The sequence below is a fragment of the Carcharodon carcharias genome, chromosome 17, assembly GCF_017639515.1.
Source record: "Carcharodon carcharias isolate sCarCar2 chromosome 17, sCarCar2.pri, whole genome shotgun sequence".
Classification (NCBI taxonomy): Eukaryota; Metazoa; Chordata; class Chondrichthyes; order Lamniformes; family Lamnidae; genus Carcharodon; species Carcharodon carcharias.
Genome location: NC_054483.1, coordinates 53,904,762 through 53,927,375, shown reverse-complemented (window position 1 = coordinate 53,927,375; position 22,614 = coordinate 53,904,762). Strand labels below are relative to the sequence as shown.

Sequence of the window (22,614 nt, the reverse complement as noted above, 5' to 3'; positions counted from 1 at the left end):
GTTCAGCCAGACGGAGGAGAGTAATGGTGGATGGGAATTGTTCAGGCCTCTGTTCGAGGAAGAAGCGGAGAGCCATCAGACCATCCCGGTGGGGGATGGAGGTATAGAGGGATTGGACGTCCATGGTGAAGAGGAGGCGGTTGGGGCCAGGGAACTGGAAATTGTTGATATGATGTAGGGTGTCAGAGGAATCACGAATGTAGGTGAGAAGGGACTGGACAAGGGGAGAGAGGATGGAGTCAAGATAGCAAGAAATTAGTTCTGTGGGGCAGGAACAGGCTGACACGATCGGTCTGCCAGGACAGTTCTGTTTGTGGATAATGTTAGGAGGTAGAAGCAGGCCGGCCGAGGTGGGGAGACTATCAGGTTGGAAGCTGTGGAAGGAAGATCTCCAGAGGAAATGTGGTCAGTAACAGATCTGAAAACAATGAAAGTGGGGAGTTGGTTTTGGGGGGGGTGGGGGTGGTGTGGCGGTGGTGGGGAGAACATGAATCTGTTTAGGAATCCTTCAGTATGAAATAGATGAACATGGATGTGGTATCAGTACAATTGGAATATCACATTATTATTCAATTAGATGCACAGCTATGCGACATATGCAATCAAAAACATTCATTGCTTTGGTGTATTGTTAGGGCCTCACGCAACTAAAATGGTCTCATGTACCATTCTGATGCTACACACTGGATATCATTTAAACCAGGGCCCCTTGCCTGGGAAACACATCTCAGTGAAATGAAATAGTTGCTCTGCTGCATTTCTCCAAAATTTACTTGCAGTGAGCCACAATTACAGCTCCAGACAAATTCCTATCACTTCCAAATAATCCTGCAACTGAAGGCTATTAAAGTGTAAGTTATCAAAGGGAGGAAGCTTGAGGACTGAATTGTGTGTGTGGGGAGGGGCAAGGCGTGAAAATGAAGAAATCTGGGAATAGAACACTGGAAGAAAGGAAGGGCTGGATTAAATTTGATAGGAACATGAAAAGGTTTGTATAGCATGTGGATTTATGGTGACAATTCCTTACACAACAGTTATGAAAGGAGGCACTACAACAGGGACATCACTACAGGTAGAAATCATGAGAAACTTATCCCTAAATTTAAACAAAAACAGAATTACCTGGAAAAACTCAGCAGTTCTGCTGAAGGGTCATGAGGACTCGAAATGTCAACTCTTTTCTTCTCCGCCTATGCTGCCAGACCTGCTGAGTTTTTCCAGGTAATTCTGTTTTTGTTTTGGATTTCCAGCATCTGCAGTTTTTTGTTTTTATCCCTAAGTTACCCTGAACCACTCTCCTGAATGATCATGGGGTTAAGGATTACATTGAGATATGTCTAGGAGCAACTGATGAGCCTGTCTTGGTCAGGGTAGATATTTAGACAGCAGAGAAAAAATAAATTGGAAATAATAGGAAGCAAGTAAATCACTAACATATCCAGACTGAAAAAAGGACAGGTTTTGAACAGCAACCTGTTGTGTCATTGTGCCAGAAGCAGAGGAATCCATCTTCTGCTCTTGCAAATCTGACTGTTAAATCTACAATAAAAATACTCAGCTGGATAGTGACATTTGAACAGTATCATAAAAAACACTACCACATTTGTAGTATTAGTACAATTACAAAAAAGTAAATTGACATGACAAACCGTACAGAACTACAAGTAAATCTGTGGTAAACAATGGTATGAATTATAGTCTTTAAAACTTAAGGCTGGGAAACACTTAAGTTAGGGTACTGAAAACCATGCATCACTTTTAACTTGGGTCTTTTGCAATACAACAGAGCCATCCATCAATGACTACTGCAATGTCAGTATGTCATATTGACCAAATCTTCAAAGATACTGCACATTATTTATAGAACTTACCAGCTGTAGGAATTATTTTCAGCCATCAGCATTAGCAACTATTTATTTTTACCTCAATTATCTATGTTGTAATAAATTTCAGAAATATTGAACAGTGAGTAAATTCTCATATTCTCAATCTTATCGAGTTACTAGAGCTTCATTTTAATAGATTAGCAGGTATAAAGCAGGTCATTTACTAACCTCCTAATAAGCTGCATTGTAAATGCAAGTCTCACTCCAGGAGATCAGCCTGGAATCTCATCTCACACTTCAATACAGTACTGAGGGAGTGCTGCACTGTTTTTCAAATGAGACGTTAAATAGAGATTTTCAGGTTTTTTTTCTTTATTCTTTCATGAGATGTGAGTGCCAGCATTTGTTGCCCATCGCTAATTGCCCTTGAACTAACCTTGCTAGGTCATTTCAGAGGGCAGTTAAGAGTCAACCACATTGTTGTGGGTCTGGAGTCACATGTAGGCCAGACCAGGTAAAGATGGCAGATTTCCTTCCTTAAAAGACATTAGATGGAAGTAAAAGATCCCATGGTACTATCTTAAGAGCAGCAGGGGAGTTCTACTGGTGTCAGTCAACATTTATTCTTCAACCGACATCATGAAAACAGGTTATCTGGTTACGTACTTCACTGCTGTTCATGAGATTTTGCTGTGCACCAACTGGCAGACATATTCTGACACATGACAACAGCAACTACACATAGGCAATGAAGCGCTTTGAGGCATCCTAAGATCATAAAATATACAAGCCTTTCTTCTTTTATTTTGAAACATTTTTGGGAAGCCAATGTACCTTTCAGGTATGCATTACATCAGGGAAATCTCCTGCTCACTACCCCCTACCACAGCCCCCACCCCCCAGCTGATGATCAGTACTCCTCCATATTGAACACCACTTACGAAAAGCACTGAGGGTAGGTAGGGCACAGAATGTACAATGGATGGGGTCTTCAATGCCCTTCATCACGAGTAGCTGAGTAGCACCACTACTAACCAAACTGGCCTAGTCCTCAAGGACATTTCTGCTAGAATGGGCTTCTAGCAGTTGGTGGGAAACCAACAAAATGGAAAATCTATTGTCTTCGTCCTCATCAATCTACCTGTCGTAGATGCATCTGTCCATGACTGTATTGATAGGAGTGACCACCTTGTGGAAATGAATCCCATTTTCATACTGAGGATGCTCTCCATCTTGTTTGTTGGCATTACCACCATGCTAAATGGGATAGATTCAGAACAGATCCAGTAGCTCAAAACTGGGCATTTGTGAGGTGCTCTGGGCCATCATCAACAGCAGAATTGCATTCCACTATAAACTGTAACTTCATGGCATGGCACATCCCTCACTCAACCATTACCATCAAGCCAGGGGGTCAACCCCGATTCAATGAAAGTGCAGAACGACATGGAGCAAACCTAAAAACACAGTAACAGCCTGGTGAAGCTACAACACTGGACTACATGCATGCTAAACAACAGAAGCAGTGTGGTATTGACAGAACTAAGTCAGTTCTGCAGTTCGGTCACATTCACCCATGAATGATAGTGGACAACTAAACATCCAGAGAAGAATGTGCCACAAACAATCCATCCTGAAAGATGGCAGAGCCCAGCACATCAGTGCAAAGGCTTAAATGTTTGCAACCATCTTCAGTTAGAGGAGTGAAGTGGGTGCTCCATCTCAACAATTCAGGTACCTCAGGAGGTGGCTACGGTTGGCTTCTATTAATTCCCCATGATATTAAGAGATGGCTAAGCACACTGAATACAGCCAAGGCTATGGTGTCCAACAACATCTCAGTTATAGCGCTAAAAACTTGTGTTCCAGACCTGACCATGCCTCTAGCTAAGCTGTTCCCATACAACACTGGCACCTACCAATGTGGAAAATTGTCCAGGCTGAATTCCAGAGGTGAGGTGAGAATGACAGTAGCAGGTCAAGAAGGCTGCTTTCTCAAGGGCAGTTAGGGATGGGCGATAAATGCTGGTTTTGCCAGCAAAGTCCACATCACATAACTGAATAAACAAAATGTCACTTTAAAATCTGCAGATGCCTGCTGCTAATTATTGCTGTGCTGGTTAAATATTCCATCAACTTCAAATGCAACATGCCCCTTGGGAGGTAAGCAAGCCAGGAGTTCAAATTGATCTTTTTCATGCACAAAAATATGCTCCACAAAAGTTAGCGGAACAAAAGGTAGGCTGAAGTGAATTGTATTAGAAGATGGATGCGGATGGAGCAGCATAAAATAAGAAATCACTAGAGAGAGTCACGTGTAATTCAATGGTCACAGGTTCCAAATCTCAAAAGGAGGCTTACCTTATTGACCATAATAGAAAACAGCAAAATGTAAACTTGTTAGCCGATTTCTTTATAAGTTGAGTCAGCAAGATCCACGCTTTATAAATTGGTTGCAATTATTGATATATATGCTTTATATGACAAAGTTTTGCACTATAAAACTTCTGCTACCTAAAGTGATTTGTGTATTCAAAGGCAATGTTTGGCGTGCATTGCTGGCACTCAGGGTGCTGCTCTCGGACAAGATCATTTAGCAAATTTCGAAGACGAGGAGAGCACTAGAAATTCTCAGTAAAAGATCAAAATGCAAGAACATCTTCCAAAAAATTATAATCACGCGTGCCAGCATCTTGCTAACCTCTTGATAATTTACCAATGCTGAAAGGTTTTGTGTCTATATTGTGCAGCAATATAGTGTAACAGTAGCTCTTCTCTTGGGCTGTCAGACTATTTCTGGGAAGTATGAATGAATCTCATACTAATTTCTTGTGGATCAGGCCTTTTGAGTTGCAAGCTTGCTGTACACTTCTTTTAAGAGGAGTTGCAAGCTTGCTGTACACTTCTTTTAAGAGGAGTTGCAAGCTTGCTGTACACTTCTTTTAAGAGGAGAATCCACAATGGGTCATTTCTCTAACATTTGCACAAGATTTCTTTTTTAAAATTAATAACTGGGATGCTCCAACAGCTTTATGAATCATTACAAAAATAAACAGATCATTGTGACCATACATGAGGCTTAAATGGTGGTGTTGGCAAAGTTAAGAGGAGATATCAGGTCAGTAAAATAATTTTACAAAATTACTTTTAAAAATTGCTAAAAAGATAGTCTAAACATTTTATATGATTGACTTATTAGAGTGCAACACACTTAAAACATCTGCAAACAGATCTGCAAATAATTTTTTGAAGAAAACTGCAAATCAGATATTGCATTTTATAAGCACTAGGTATTCAGTAATTCCACACTATCATTTGCACATTGACAGCCTCAGTGATGAAGCAAGCAGAAATCATTATAATTCTGTAAGCCATACTTTAATGTATATTTTAACCCTTAATGTGCACTCGAATAAAACAGCACAATCTACAAAATATATAAAAGTCTGCAAGAGGTCCTTTTAAAAATAAGTCTAAAAATATAGCCAGAGCAAAGTTGTGACATCTTACATTGTGTGAAAGGCATTACAAAAAGGGTGGCACAGCTGTGAGATAGGTGTAGTGGTCAGACACATTTAAAGCCTTTTGTGTTAGCACAGACTAAACCTTAGATAACATTCATTTCTAAACAGGAACTATACATGCCAAGTGATGCATCTTCTAGTGTTTATGTGTAAAGTGGCATTTTAGATTAGCATTACTTGTAAGTGGATACACGGTAATCTTAACATACCTGGCATTTATTGGTCTGAAATGCATTTTACCCATAAAAACAATACTTTCCTTTACTGTCTTTATCGATAGGAAGATGCAACCTAGAGAAGGATGAAGCAGACTAACTGTCAAAATGTTACCTACAGCCTTTCATACTTTACCCAGACATCCTGCAGTAAGCTTTAGTTTGTTTTTCTAACTAAGGAGCAAATGAAAATCTAGTTTAACAAGCGGTATACATTCTAAACTCCACAACTTTAAGTTATTTTAAATTAATTGTTCTGAATATAATAATTTTTATATATTAAACAGTCAAACCACAGTTTTAAAAAATGGTACATATATATATATATAAAATTAGAACTAAGAATGAAAGCCATTGAGACTTGCAGACCAGACTGTCCCAAGTTGTATCCCTAGTTTGCATGCAAAGAGATCACATCAATCATGGCTGGGGATGGATGCTGGAGTTGGCTTCAATGTCTTGGGTTAGGGAGGGGAACACTGGCCAGGATCCCAGTTCCTGATTGTCCACACTGGTGTCCTTTGGGTAAACAATGAATGTGACTTGACTGTGGAGTCCTCCATAGTTAAACAGTGTGTCAGCTCCATCAAACTTAAGTAGAAACAATGGCTATCCAAGTGAGGTACCTGAGAGCAACTGGCACCTATGAAACCACATGCTAGCCTTCCAGGTAGGTTTGAGGAAGGAGAAAAGCAGCAGGGGGAAAAAAAAAGCTCCAGGTTAATTATTCCAGTTAAACATTGCAAAATATTGTGTCTCTTTATATATAAAACTTCACTTCACCTTTATCCTTTTAAAGTACATTGGCTGATTAAAAAGGTGTTATTAACCGCAGAAAATAGAAGAAGTTCTAAGAAAACAGACTTTGAAACCAAGGCTGTTCAGCATTGTTTAGAGTTCCTTGATCTAGGATCTGCAGAAACATAAAAATGCATAAACTGTGCAAATTAAATTAAATATAGTCAACATCTGTCACTATTCTACACCAATATATCACCAGTGGGGAGCAAACTCCAATACTGGATTCAATTTTCTAGTCTGTAATTTCATTTTTTTTGGTACATCAATGCTTAAGGACTTTAATCTCAAGCGCCCGTGTATCTGGGCTGTGACAGCAAATCTGAAACCATGATTCAGAAAAACAAAGGGGTTGCAAATGAATATGCCTCTCGTTTGAAGTGGCACTTAAAATTGGTCACCTATTAATCACTAAGTCATCAGCTCACAATGACCTGTAAATGCTCAAACCTTGGCATCAACATCACTCATCTCGGTTGTCGAACGGTTATCTGTGTTACCAAGGTACGGCCAGGGAAATGATTGATTTTCAGGCCTGATTATTCCAAAGGTCATAAGGGCTGTAATTTTTCACACGTAACACACATTGAAGTTTGCTCCCACTTTGTATTATAGATGGTGTGATATACAGCAGAATTTTATAGTGATCACTAATAGTACCACCCCACTGTGCAAACAAAATCTGCTCAAAAATGTACTGCAAATCACTTAGCTATTTGCAAGAAACCGATTTATTGGTTGGCTGGAATTTTGTACTAAATTTTAACAATTCAAACCATCAGCATCCTTCTGCGTCTAGCAATTGAACATAGGAAATAGGAGGAGTAGGCCATTTGGCCCCATAAGCCTGCTCCACCATTCAATAAAATCATGGCTGATCTTCTACCCTCAATGCCATTTACTCACACTATCCCCATAATCCTTGGTATCTTTACTATCTAGAAATCTACCGATCTCCATCTTGAATATGCTCAACGACTGAGCCGCCGCAGCCCTCTGGGGTGGAGAATTCCAAAGATTCACCACCCTCTGACTGAAGAAATTCCTTGTCATCTTGGTCCTAAATGGCCTACCTCTTAATCTGAGACTAAGAGATAGAGATTATGTCCCTGGGTCCTAGACCCCTCCAGCCAGGGGAAACATCCTTCTCGCATCTACCCTGTTGACCCCTGTAAGAATTTTGTAAGTTTTAATGAGATCACCTTTCATTCTTCAAAAGTCTAGAGAATACAGGCCCGGACACCTCAATCACTCCTCATAAAGTAATCCCACCATGAAAGTGGGGTAAGCAGTAAAGCAGAGGCCATTTTAACTAAAAAAAAAACCGCTGAATTATACAGTGAAACAGAACTTCAACTAAAGCTATTTTTACCTAGCGAATGCAAATCCCCAGACACAAGTGATCGTCTCATTTGCTGAATTTAACGTAATTAGTCCTGTAGAGGGGACACTCCTTGGTAATGTTCAACATTGTTTGTCTCTCCACAAGTGCATAAGGGGTTTGTACTGAGCCCCCAGCAGTGGACTTTGGCTGGACAGGGGCCCTGGCTTGTCCTGAACCTGTTTAGCAAGGACCACTCCCACCGTAGTAGGTCAAAGCCTGCCATTCAACAGGTGGGGTGCGTCACCAGGAGCTTATCAGTAACTTCCCACGTTTTCCATTCCTTGGTCCAAAGGATGTCTGCTGGTAGACCTTCCTCAGGGAGATTACCCCATACGGGGCACCGAGATTGAAGGCAGGCAGTAGGTGGATTGAATATATCATCATGGAGTAGTAACTGAGGTGCATCATGGAGGTTTTCAAACAGCTTATGGGTTTTCATCAAGTGGGTGGATGTGTGGGGGAGTGATGTTTGTGAGAATAGGAAGCTAGGGGAAGAGCATTGAACGGAAAGTTGCATTCAATTGAGTGTCAACAAAATGTGTGTACGATGACCCATGTCAGACAAGTGCACAGTACTATGCTGCAGAGTATAACAGGGCAAGTGCTGAGGTCTGGGGTGTTGTGGCAGCAGTGTCCCATGTAGGTCCAGCAACTTTGGGTGATAAGTTGTTTCTGGTTTTGGCCTTTGCTGCTGTTTTCTTCCGATGTTCCTGAAAGGATAGAGTCCTATCTAGAGCCATTCCCAAGTATGTTGGGTTAGGGTCATGCTTTAGTCTCTGACCATCCATTTAAATATGCAATTCTTTTTGGCACTGGCATTATGGAGGTGGAATACACTGGATATAGTTTTAGAGGAATTCAACGTAAGTCACCTTGTGCTGCAATAGTCTGTCAACACCTTAACGTCTTCGTTAAGGATCAAGTTCAGGGTGCAGAAGGATGGTGCTTGGGTGGCACAACAGATGCCATCAGCATAGATGAACTTATGGGGCAAATCTTCTCTACGCCCTTCTCCCTTGTCCAAGATGGACTCTAAATCATCTGTTGTGGAGGAACAACTGTGCTGGCCCAGGTTGAAAGCACTCTGGACAGCTTTAAGAGCAGGCCAGTGTGCCACACTGTATCATAGGCAGCAGTGAGGTTCAACAGCACCACGCCCGTCTTCAAGTTCTTTTGAAAGCCATTTTTGATGTAGGCGGCGAGTGCCAGAACTTGATCCGTGCACTGCACTTGAACTGAAATGAGCCAGTTACAATCCCCTAGCTATCACAGGGTATTGTTTTTTTTTAATCATGATTCATGTAATAGCTTAAACATATCCTCAAAGCTCTCCCAATGCTTCCACAAGCAGTTGCACTCCAGGTTCAATTTGCCAGTCTGTGCTGAGTAGCTGTTCTCAGTCAGTGCAGCATTCGGGATATGATAATTGGCCTCTCTGCCCAAGTTAGGGATGGAATGAATGACCAGGGGTCTCACTCCTCACCACTATTATGCATTTCCTGCTGGAGCTGACAATCAGAGTCATAATGGCAAAGTAGGGGCCCATTCGAGTCCATGCCAGTCATGATAGTGTGGTCATTGGATGAGAGCAAGGCTGACTCAGTTTTGATGCCCCTCATAACCTGGTGATCAAATAGTCCACCATAAAGGTTGACACAGGAACACTAGCAAAATACTTCACGAGACCCTACATAACCACACTGAGTCTGAAGAGATGACGAGAAAACGAGCAAGAGAAAAATAAATTCTTCATTAAAAAGTTAAAATACTTGAAACTGAAAACTACATCCTTAAAAGTAAAGTGGATTTATATATGCCACCACGTAATTCTGAATAATGTAAGCAATCTATAACCCCTTTGCCATCTCAGATTTCTGTTCCTTCATTGCTGCATAAACAATGGTCAAAGACAGTTGGAAGCAGGCATGTGTGTTGGCTATTGTCTTAAGTTACTAAAATGAAGATTCTACATAGAATGCCTGCATCTAGTCTAACTAGTAAAAGCAGCATTCAACATACATAAGCAAAGAGTCAACAGGCACAGCAATAGGTGTAACATATTCCTTCACAACATGCAGGATAATGTCACAGTTTAGAAAAATCGTCCTGCCCTCTAATGATGGTGTTGTGAATTGTGGCACAGGCCAAAGCTAAGGCTGGTGAGCACTGTCATTCTCACCAATCTTATTAGGTAGGCCTGGCACATAAGAGGAATACCCTCTCTCCACACACCCCGCCACCACCATGGGAATGGGATATCAATTGGTTTTCTGGAAGGGACAGATTTGATTCTCCATAATGCCTATAATCTGAGGATGATAGCCTTTTTGGGATTTAACTTGTAGTGATTATAATTTTTAAAGAACAGATATGTATTTTTATTTCACCTCATCTTTCTTCACTCTACTGTTAGTGCCCCCACCTCATTCCGTCAAAAAATGATGGGGAATTTAAATTTCTTTAATTATAATTGATGCTCATTGCTCCTTTCAGAGGGAAAAACATAAGATCTTCCAATGCTAAAAATATTGCTGAATCATTATTTTTCATAATAAGAGATCTGATTATTCTAACAGCTATGCGGGAATTTTTTTTGTAGATTTTTATTGGCCCAACAGACCTTAAAATGTAAAGAGCAGTGAATGTTTAACAGAATTACTCTTACAATTCAGAGCTTTTCCTAGCGTGTGAACATTGACTTTGCCCGGAAGACACATCTTGAAAATTTTTATCTATTAAGAAGTTAGTCTATAAAAATGAGTGTAATTTCTATTTTGTTACTTAGAGGAGTAAGGGAGGCTGGGAAGTACTTTTTGCGACAAAGTATTTCTCAATCTTTTAATTTTAAAAGGATGTATTGAGATTTAATACCAGTTAGAAGGTATTCTGGATTCAGTGGTACCTTTTCAACTTCATGAAGAAAAGGCCTTTGCGGTCTGAACCATTCCTCAGAGGAAACCTTCTGCAATGGAACTTCACACTTTGCAATAGCCTGGGAATAATCTGCAGGGTAACTAACTGCAGCCACATGATGCATTTCTTTCAGCAATGGAATGAAATCCAAAATGTGAACATTAACACTGTTGTCAATACACAACTCAATTGAGGATCACTCCTAACAGTTAGGTGTCTCAATTTGTGTTTGAAGTCCAAGAAACTGGATGGAGATCGTATTTTGCACAGCAAGTACTTACCCTAAGCTTCCCTTATTTATAGCTCCTTACAGGCTGCTTCTGACAAATGCTAGATTGCCCAATGTCGTTTTACCCTCTTTCCTCTATTCTCCTCCTCTTTCTACACCCTGAAAACAATTAAAAGCAGCTGGAATAGAACTTTGTGCAGCAGTAGCAGCTCAGTGTACATTTCAAAAATTGTGTTTAAATACGACAGCTTTGAAAAATCAGTCATATACTGCTGCCAGTAGCAGATACATCATGTTCTGCATAACCAACACTGATATTGATTAGGGCTTTGTCTCACTTGCCACTGTCAGAATTTGTTGTGCTGTTATGAGACAGCCACAGCAAATTACAAAAGTGGCTCAGCCCTTTCAAAGGGATGCAAACTCCAAACTATGAAAGTGAAACTGAAACTTTTGAGTAGCCAGGTCAGCTGCTTGCCAAACGTTTAGAATGAAATTGAGCAAACATTTATTAAGTGAAACCATCAAGGCTTCATATTCTGGCATCGATCATTGCATTTTGGAACAGCCATTTGCTCCTTCAAATGCTTCCAGGGATGAGGAACTTCAGTTACATAGATAGACTAGAGAAGTTAGAACTGGTTTCCTTGAAGAAGAGAAGTTTTGAGAGGGGATTTGATAAAGGTATTCAAAATCATGAGGGATCTGGACAGAGTAGATAGGGAAAAATATTCCCACTCATGAAAGGATTGAGAATGAGGGGGCACAAAGTAATTAAAGATATAAGGAAAAAAAAATCACGCAACAAGTGATTAAGATCTGGAATGCACTGTGAGAGTATGATGGAGGCATGTTCAATCGAGGCTTTCAAAGGGGAATTAGACTGTTATTTGAAGAGGAAGAATGTGCAAGGTTACAGGGAGAAGACTGGAGAATGGCATGAAGTAAAATACTCATTTGAAGAACCAGTGTAGACATGATGGGCCTAGTGGCCTCCTCCTGTGTTGTAACAATTCTGTGATTCTGTGAAACTGCCATAAAGTATAGCAAACTTAGAAGTCACGGAATAAACAAGAATTTAAAGGTATCTAGCAGAAGCAAATGCCTACTTGATGGTTGAATTCAAAACTTAAGACTATAGTTTATTTCCATGTCTACTTTTTAAAGGTCTTATGGGGTAGAGATATTTTCTTCAATTAAATCTGAAGGGATAAGAACAGGAAAGACCATTAGGCCCAACTTTTCCATTTATTAATTCCATAGGATGATCAAGCAGCAGTACAGTAGGCCAGTCAGCCCCTCAATCGTGATGATGGCTGATCTTCACATCTTTCCACCATCTCCATTTACTCACTATAGCTCCATATCCCATGGTACTCCTGCCTAACAAAAAAAAATACTGATCTCAGCATCTACAAATTTTTGGGGCAGAGAATAGCAGATATTTACAACTCTATGTGGTTAAAAAAAATGCTTTCTAATGTTGATGGAAATTAGAGCCAGGCAATTTATGTTCCTTTTCCCTTGATTCCCCCACCAAAGAAAATAATTGCTCTGGAGCTATCCTATCAAATCTTTGTTAATATTTTAAACACTTCAATCAGACCTGCCATACTCAAGGGAACGCAAGCCAAGCAAGCTATCCTCTTCATTTAATGCTCTAGGCTTCATCTACCCATCTTTTCATTATATCTTCTACCCATTTTCTCTCAAAACCGTTTATACCATCTGTATTGAAGTGCTTGCCCTAGTAACTTGAACAGCCAATAGTGGTCCGTGGAACTGTAACAAACATGGTATTTCACAAGTCAAATGCACCATCTGTTGCTGTAATACCCTGGCTAATAAACCCATTAAAACTACACCCATGAAATAACTAGGGTATTCCATCAGTTCCCACTGAAGGCTCTTCAATTCTTCCTTAAAAGCTAGAGAACAAGCAGTCTGTCAGTCAAATACAATTTGTCAGCACAATGTCACACTGGCATAAGACAGGTTCAAGAAAGCAGCTCACCACCACCTTCTCAAGGGCTAGGGCAATTAGAGATGGGCAGTAAATGCTGGCCTAGCCAGCAGCACCCACATCCTGTGAAAAGAAAAAAAATGTTGACAGAGCTTGTGGTTTCTTACAAAGTTACTGACTTACGTTACCAAAAGATTGTCAGAACCGAGCTGCAACAACCTTAAAGCGGTTAGCTATCCATACTCCACAACCTCTGGAAAAATCTTTAAGTACAAACCAGTAAGCTGTACTCTTAGTATATTTTCAAAAATCACTAAAAGGATATAAGTACTATATACAACAAGATACAACAGGAAGCACGAGTCACATCACTGCTTTGATATTTCACTTACAAAATCGATATGATCCAATTATTGACATGCAAGCATCTTTTTAAGATAGCCATGAGGTATCGAACACCAAAATGGTCCAAGGTGCTACAATCAGGACCATACACTCCCCAAGTTTTAAAGCCAGTATCCCATTCAGCTTGCTAAAGGCATTTTATATCAGCCAAAGACAAATTAGAGTATTTTCTGAATGGTGAGAGAATAGGAGCAAAGGGATTTGGGTGGCCATGTACACAAATCACTAAAACCTAGTGCCCATTTACAAAAAGCAATCAAAATGGCCAGTGGAAAGTTGGCCTTTACCTCAAGGGAAATGGAATACAAAAGTGAGGAAATAATGCTTTAATTGTAAAGCACTTTGGACAGGCCCATCTAGGGTACTGCATTCGGTTTTGGGCACCGTACCTCAGGAAGGATATAATGGTCCTAGGAGGGGAGTATTGTGTAAGTTCACTAGAATGTTACCAGGACTAAAGGATTAAGTTATGAGGCCAAGTTGGATAAACTTGGCTTGTATTCCCTTTAGGAAAGAAGATTGAGGGAAGATAACAATACAAGAGATTCAAAAGGGTGGGATAGAGAAATCATTTCCTTTGGTGGGGTAAATCAGAACTAAAGTTAGAGCAAAGCCATTTATGATTGAAATTGGGAAGCACTTTACCACACAAAGGGTAATGAAAATTTAGAAGGCTCTCCCCCAAAAGGCTGAGCTAACTTAAATTTTCAACATTGAGATTACTTTCTGTGATGTATCAAGGAAGAATGATTTAAGGCGGAGTTGAGGTACAATTGGCCATGCTTTAACAGAATGACGTAACAAGCTTGAAGTGCTTAATGGCCCACTCCTATTCCAATGTCACTCAGCAATAGCAGTAACATCCTATCAAAGAGTAGGCAATCCTACCCAAGGAAACAAGCTGGAAAGGGCCTGGAGATAAGTGGGACATTTGAGACATTTCAGGTCAGTGAATGTAATTGCATGAACGAATTTAACTCATAGGTACATTGTTGATAGATAGTAGTTTGGTAGCACGGAACTTGAGTATTGCTGAAAAAAGAGACATGTTATAGGCCAAAAAATACGAGATCTAAAAACTAAAACCGTAACTTCTATGCCAATTATTAAAACAGTAAAGTTTTTGCTAAAGAGACATGCTGTCAAAGCTTCTAGATTTGCACTCATCAGGGCAGTTCACAAGAATACGAATAGTAAAGGGAACAACAACCTATACTGCATGAGAAGAGAGTGTTGACTGAATGGCAAGTGGACTCTGATTGGTAGAGGTGTTGCCATGGCGCATTCTCCATGACCACTGGCATTTTTGTGAACTGTCCTGATGAGCGTAAGACGAAAAACTTTGACAGCGTCTCTTTTTTCAACAATACTCGAATTCTGTACCACCAAATGATTATTAGCAAAATTTTTGTGCAATATCCATGTTAATGATATAGATAGTATCTTTTGGTGATTTATTTCAATGCAGGAACAAGTCCTGCTTTTTAATAAAAGAAACATTTCGGGACATTTGTGAATTAACACAAAGGAGACAATTTAATGAATCTATGTTGTCAACTGATAGCCTCACTTATCCTGTAAGGAAAATTGGAAATTCAACTGCACACTGCCAAGAATGAATGGTTGTAAAATCTTGGGCAGAGTGCACTCAAATTTACGAATACCAGTAAGACTCTTAGCTACTAGTACTGCAAAATTCTAACACTCAGTTTTTTCTCAAATTACTGGTGCATTTACTTTTTTTCTTTAAACTGTATGGGAATCAACTTGCATAGGTTTGCAAATTTTTACTTAGTCCTCTGTTTAAGCGCTGCTACTCCAAGTAAATCAAAAAGAACATGTAATTGTCCATGTGGGAATCTTATGTATTTTCTTCATTTAGTTACATGATTAGGCACTCGTGATGCCCTTTACGCCCACACATGCTGTGCACAGCTGCACATTACACTCTGGTGCAGTCTGAACAACAATGACTTCATCAGGAATCCAATCATCTTTATAAATTTAATAGCTCACCTTTACTAAACAATAGGTAAAAACAAACACATGCAAACTTATGGCTCTTGGATTTGTGATCAAATTTCTCTTACCCGCATGCCAAGTACCAAAAAACCAATTTCTTCCATCAGCGGATATTTACTGATCTGTTGTTGTATCTTTTCAGCTGATGCGTCTGGGTCATAACTTTTCTTCCCTATTTTTACATCCATGATGCACGGTTTGTTGAACTTCCGTGTCACATCTTCCAGTTTAAGGTACAACTCTGAACTCAGAGGTTAAAGAGCAAACTCCTGGCAGTAATCCCTTGAAACAATTTCCAAGGCCTAATTTTGTTCAGTTACTTTATTATTACCTTCAAAGCAAAAACATTACACCAATGCCCCATTTACTTATCACAACCTCATGCTAATCATGGTATTTAGCAGTCCTTTTCAGCCATGGCCATGAGACTCACTTCCTGCTCCCTCAACCCTATCCCCACTAAACAGCTAACCACCGAGCTTCCCTCCCTGTCCCCACGTTAGCTAATATTGTTAAAGATTCCATCTCTTCAGGTGTTGCTCACCTCACTCACACCATCACCCTCCAACGCTTCTCCAATTTCGTATCCTGGGTAGGACTGTTCTTGCTTGGTTCCATCCTTATCCATTTAATCTTTTCACTTACAATGGCTTCCCTTTCTGCTCCCACACTGTTACCTTTGGTGTTCCCAAAGAATCCACCCCTGGCCTCCTCCTATTTCTCACCTACATGCTGACCGTTGGCGACATCATCTGAAAGTTTAGTTTAGAGAGTACTACCTCACACCACCATCTTTCCGGACTCCTCCCTGGTTGCTAAATTACCGGACTGCTTGTCTGACATCCAGTACTGGATAAACAAAGTTCCTAGTAGGAAGACTGAAGTCATTGCTTTCGGTCCCTGTTTCAAATTCTGTTCCCCAGCTACCAACTACATCTCTCTTTCTGGAAACCTGTCTGAGACTAAACCAGATTGTTTGCAAACTTGGTGACATATCTGACCCAAAGTGAGCTCCCAGCAACTATATCTGTGTCATCAACCGTGTCAGACAACCGATTTCCACCTCAATATCACCCAACTTTGTCTCTGCCTCAACTCATTTGCTGCTGAAACCTTCATTCATCCCTTTGTTACAAATGTGCATAAGATGCTTCCCTTGGTTGGCAAGTCTAGAATTAGGGGGCACATTTTCGAAATAAGGGGGAAGCCACTTAGGACCAAAATGAGGAGAAATCTTTTTACTCAGATGGTTGTGAATGTTTGGAATTCTCTACCCCAGAGGGCTGTGGAAGTTCAGTCATTGAATATGTTTAAAGCAGAGATTGAAAGATTTCTAAATACCAATGATAATAAAGGGATGGGGGATAATGTAAGAAAAAGGCATTGAAGTGGATGATCAGCTATGTCGTATTGAATGGCAGAGCAAGCGACAGGCTGAATGGCCTATTCCTGCTCCAATGTTCCTGCTGGCCTTGACTATTCCCACGCACTCCTGGCATGTTTCCTACATTCTAGCCCCTGGAAACATGAGGTCACCCAAAACTCTGCTGCCTTATTCTAACTTGCACAAGTCATGATCACCTGTTCTAAACTGGCTCTAGGTCAAACAATGTTTGATTTTAAGATTCTGGTTCTTATTTTCAAATCCCTCCATAATCTTGCCCCTTCCTGTCTCTGTAATCTCCTCCAGCCCCTCAACCCTCCAGGATATCTGCACTCGTCTAATTCTGGCTTCTTGGCCATTGGTAGCCATGCTTTCAGTTGCTTAGGCTCTAAGCTCTGGAATTCCCTCCCTACATGTCTCCACCTTACTTTTTCCTTTAGGACACTCTTTAAACTGTACCTCCTGGACCAGACTTTTGGTTATCTCCTTATGTGGCTTGCTGTCACCTTTTGTTTTATGATGTTCCTCTGAAGTGTTTCCTTAAATTAAAGACGTTAGACTACACAGGCCAATTATTGATCATAAAAAAAAATGAGAGTAGATTTTGAGTGCAATTTTTCTATCTTCATTTTTAAGATAAAATTAGTTGAAACATAAAAAGGGCAGAGAAGTAGCAGCAGCAATGGAATTTAGAAAGAAAAATTGGGCAAACCAAAATAAACATGCTTTTATGTAGTGTAAAGTGATAGAATGCAAAGGAAGACAAATAAATCTGAAAGATTATTCAAATTGGATTTTTTTTAAAGAAGTGCACACACAGACCTGAGATTTTTGTTCATGTGTGAAAGTTTAACTAATATTGGAGAAGAAACAGAAAATGGAAATTCGTCTATTATTTGGTTACTCAGAGTGGATCAACAGTTGGAGGATATTTTGTCCCCGTTGATCACAGATGGCACAAGCAGCTGTAGTGTAGGAAGCTGTGGTCAAGAATGTGTTTATAGACCAATTAAGTCTGTGTCAGTATATGGTTATTGCAATACAACCTAAACAGTGATTAATTATTGTGAGCACTGCTGTCGGAATTATCACACCAACTGCATTCAATACAACGGGTAGGCTTAGTCTCAGAGGCATACAAGCATTTCCAACATAAACAAAAGGGCCATGCTGCTTTAAAACCAATCAACTGGTCATTTTCCAAGTTTCAAAGCCACAGATTATCTAAATAATTGTCTATACAACAGATGGAGGGGGGAAAATAATCACTTTACAAAGTATGTCGAGTGCCTCAGCTTATTTAGGGCATTATAATGAATGGAAATCACAAATACTGCCCATCACAAATACTGTGAAACTACTTGCTAAAGAGGATGGCAAAAGCAGAGAATGGCAGGCTTTTTGTCTTGAGGGTGTAATCATGTGTCCCAAGGCACTTCACAGGAACATTATAAAACCAAGTGTGGCGCTGAAGCATGTAAGGAAATATTAAGTCAGATGACCAAAAGCTTGATCGGCAGTTTAGTGGGAATAAGTTCAAGGGGAACAGGAGCTGGGTCTCATCGGAAAGATGTGCTCAGAGAGGACATGATGGGGGGATAGGAGACAAACTAGAGAAAAATTTGGATTTGTATGTCATTATTAAAGTAACAACTGTCAGGTTACAGTTCATACAGTACACAATTTGAGTTCAGTCGAAGGGGCATGAGGACTTGAAACGTCAACTCTTTTCTTCTCCACCGATGCTGCCAGACCTGCTGAGTTTTTCCAGGTAATTCTGTTTTTGTTTTGGATTTCCAGCATCCGCAGTTTTTTTGTTTTTAACACAATATCGCAGTTCAGTGCAAAGGATACCATTAGGTGCAGTAGTCGGTGTCCAGGTGCCAAGGAATTTAGGCAGAAATTTTCGTAGATCTAAGAACACATGCTCATGACACGATGAACCAAACACCTGAAAACAAAGAAAAGTCTGTTGAGAACCAATATTTGAACATCAGAACTACAAAGCTTTTTTGCCCCATAGGAGGGCTCATCAAACTTTCTCAAGAGTGTTTTTTGGTGACTGTGACTTAAAAGAAAGTCTTATTTCAGGAAACTTAGAAATATCTTTCAGTAGTCAAGATAAATTAAGTACATTTCAACCTTGTATTTCACAGCCTTTTGTCCCACAGCTCATTGTTCAATGTTTAAAGGCTCAGAATTGGGTTCAATTTCACCAGACTTCCAAATGTGTGTATTTATTCAACTACGTTAAACCTTCACTATGCAGGGGTAATGCATACAGGACAAACTATACAACATACTCATACATCCTAGCTTTGGAAAGGTGAATAAACAACTAAGGTTCAACAATATGTTAACTGGAAAATATTACATCAACATGCAGGGCAAGAATTCACCAAGGCTCCTTCGACAGCACCTTCCAAACCCACAGCCACTACCATCCAGATGGAGAAGGGCAGCAGATAGATGAGGACACCACCACCAAAGATCCCCTCCAAATCACTCATCATCCTGACTTGGAATTACATCGCCGTTCCTTCACTGTTGCTGGGTCAAAATCCTGGAACTCCCTTCCTAACAACACTGTGGGTGTACCTACACCACATGGATGCAGCAGTTCAAGAAGGCAGCTCACTACCACCTTCTCAAAGGCAACTAGGGATGGGCAATAAATGCTGGCCCAGCCAGTGAAGCCCACATCCAGTGAATAAATTTTAAAAAATGATGGAAATTAGAAAGATGTAGTTTAGACTATTTGTGTATAAAACAAAGGTCCTGCATGCAACATTGTGCTCCAATTTCTACCAGTGTGGCCACTCAAAATGGAATGAACACAAACTATATGCACCATTGCATTAATATTGTAGAATCACATTCTCAAATGAAAACAGAAAATGCTGGAGAAAAATCGGATTAAGGTCAATGGCCTGCTGTTGCCCGACATGCGGAAGTGATTCCAGTATTTTGTGTTTTAATTTTGCGTTTCCAGCATCTGCAGTATTTTGCTAAATGCTTTGATCTCCGTGGAGACCAATAATCTAAAATAGCCAAACTTACCAAATGAACCCAAAGGAAGAAATTGATGAACACAATTTTGCTTTTTATAACTTATACTTTATCAAACCGAAATCAACATATATTAAGCAGGAATAAAAATACCTGGAAAAACTCAGCAGGCCTGACAGCATCTGCGGAGAGGAACACAGTTAACGTTTCGAGTCCGTATGACTCTTATTACATCAACTGCAGAGTCAAACAATCTTTAAAAACTGAAGGAATGTTTGATTGTAAATTAATTTTTATTATTTATAATGACATTAAGTCATCTCCAAAAGCAGCTTCACTCTATCCAAGTTCTATGGATACAGTCATCATCAAAAAGGGGGCACCTCTGCAGAATCTCCTTAGCTTGGCTCAAGACAGTCTTCAGGTTCCAGTCTTTTCGGCTGACTCGCACACAGAGCTCTACCTGTTTTGACCTCCTGCTGAAATCTGATCTAAGAGCTATATTGTGTGTGTTTTTTCCCAAGGAGATTCAATTTCCTTAGCAAACTGAGGTCCCAGTCTGATTCCAGAAGTCTGATGAGTCAGCAGCAACCCAAAGTTACCACCCACCAACCAATCCCAGAAATTGAAGTTTAAGTTTTTCTTTCAGTCCCAAAAAAATACATGCTTTGAAATCAAAGTCAGTGCAGACAACAGCTCACACATGCTTCCCCACAGGTCTCGTAAACAGTGGATTTCATCACACTAAAACAATTCTGTATTCAGATCCTGGCACTGCAGAAAATCCTGTCCACACTGTGGAGCTGCTTCTACAGCAGCCAGATCTATATTAACATTTTAACGTTCAGCTGCATGCCAACATTTGAGGGAGGTGCATGTCACCAAGAACAGAAAAAAGATTTTACTGGTCTGATATGATAGGGAAGTGTAGAGAGATGAACTATGGACACTGAGCTCACCAGCTGTCAAGCCAAAAGGCCAGCTGAAAGTAGGCCATTCCCAGACCAAAATCATTTCATTTGGTGGTACCAACTGCCTCCAGCAGCCTTGAATGATTTCCGTTTACACTGCTGGTTTGCTTCCAACTTGAAATCTGCTGTCTGTAGCAAAGCAGCAGTGTGAAATTATTAGAAAATGCAAGAAATAATGCATTGTTATTTATAGCTTCTGATCTTTTCCTATTTGAAAACCATGTTTTCTCAATTTAATCTCAACATAACTTTAACTACATCACTTATCTATCAAGGTTAGTTTGAGAGTAATGAAATCTTGTCTTTACACTAAAACGAATAAGAAAAATTAGAAGAGAGCAGGGGAATTTGAGAATAAGATAGATCTTTCAAACAGCTAGCACAGGCTGAATGCCCTCCTGTGTAATATGAATCTACACAGAGAGGGCCTTCCAAAGCCAGCAGCTGGGTATTTTGAGCAGGGGAAAAAAGGTCAGCCCACTCTTAGTCAGGCCAGGATGAAGGTCACAGATAGCAGCTACCATAGAGCAAAGCTCCTTCCACCAAGGGCTTTAGTGGATTTGATGCCAATGCCAGGGCATTCACTTCACAGGGTATGATTCCAACAGAACTATAACCTAAAATAACCCTGTAAAGTACATGGACTATTATCTAGTGCAGGCTCAACATACCTAATCCACTCTTCCTCTTCTTTCCCCTGTTACAGACCTCAGGATGCCCTGCGCAAATTAAGCTGATCACCAATTTTGAAAAGAAGTAGAAATCCTTTTCCTTCAGCTAAAGATAATACATTTGTCTCTTCTCCGATTTGATCCAGCTTATCCCTCTCAACTCTTATCTGATTATACCTCAATATTACTCTTCTAAGTCCTTAGTGATTGCAATGTGGAGCTAAATATTAAAAAAAAATAAAATAATTCAATAAAATTTAAACTTTGTGGAAGAAATAAACACAGTCAACCACCTGTCTGTAACATAGAGACACAAGTGATGACAAGCTCAGTAATCCTCTTGGTTAAATGCTGGAATCGCATCCAGGGACCTCACTCTCCGCTTAATTTGAAAGTACAGAATCTCATCTGCACTTACAACAAGAATAAATCACCTGGATTAAACTGTTCAAGAAAATTTCATTTCTGTTTATCAAATGTTATTTTGGTTCAAATTACAGAATTCAAACTCGCCTGCTGGTGTCGAGGGAAACAAGGTAATAAAGATGATCTTCCATAGTTCTTTATGCCGTTATCCTCTATTTAGGGTTGGACAACAATTTAACAAAACTTATGCGTGTTCTGGGCTTCCCTGATGGTTCAGTACATTGACTGAGTTATGAGAGGAATCCATTCAGTATGTATTAGCAGCCAGGCAAAAAAAGGAAAGGTCCCAGTTTTGTTCCCAACCTGAACCAAGTTGATTCATCTTAGCCAAGATGTCAGTGAAGGTACTAAAATCTGGCCTAAGTATCCCCAGACTGGAAGAGGTAGAAAGAGAAAAAAATTACTGACAGATCCTAATCACTGACCAATATACAACAATTCCTACAGAAAAGGTACACATCTGGACATCAAGCATCAATGCTGGGTTAGTCAGTTAGCCAGCACACACTGGGGAATCACGTGAATGCACATTGGAGGAGATAACTGAACCCATGGAATCAAACCCAATACAGCAGAGAAGAAAAATAACTAATACATGGGATTACCTCATAACAATACTGTAATAGCTTCGTATTGGAGGGAGAAAGTATTCGAAGAGCACGTTAAAGTAGTTCGAGAAACTCTAAGTACTAAACTTTAAATGCTAAGGCGGCCACAATATTGTTTAGTTTCTTGGAACCCAGTGTAGGTGGCTCAAAATCAGAAATATTGCCAAAAGACTTGTGCTAGTTATTAAAAGTACCTATGATGATATTAGAGAACAATGCTGCAGATACTGCAGGCTACAACTATAGATTTTGTACATTATATTGTT

General features: G+C 40.0%; 1 protein-coding gene across 4 annotated transcripts in view; it reads right to left on the bottom strand.

Annotated features, from left to right (window-relative positions):
- The window catches only part of ipmkb (inositol polyphosphate multikinase b), a 123,027-nt gene that overhangs the window by 45,791 nt on the left and 54,622 nt on the right, over positions 1-22,614 (bottom strand). For all 4 annotated transcript variants that reach the window (XM_041209095.1, XM_041209094.1, XM_041209093.1 and 1 more), the window contains exons 3-4: positions 18,518-18,614; positions 15,348-15,520 (exon numbers count right to left, since the gene is read on the bottom strand). In XM_041209095.1, coding sequence (XP_041065029.1) covers positions 15,348-15,520; positions 18,518-18,614 — 270 coding nt within the window. The remainder of the gene's footprint in view (positions 1-15,347; positions 15,521-18,517; positions 18,615-22,614) is intronic.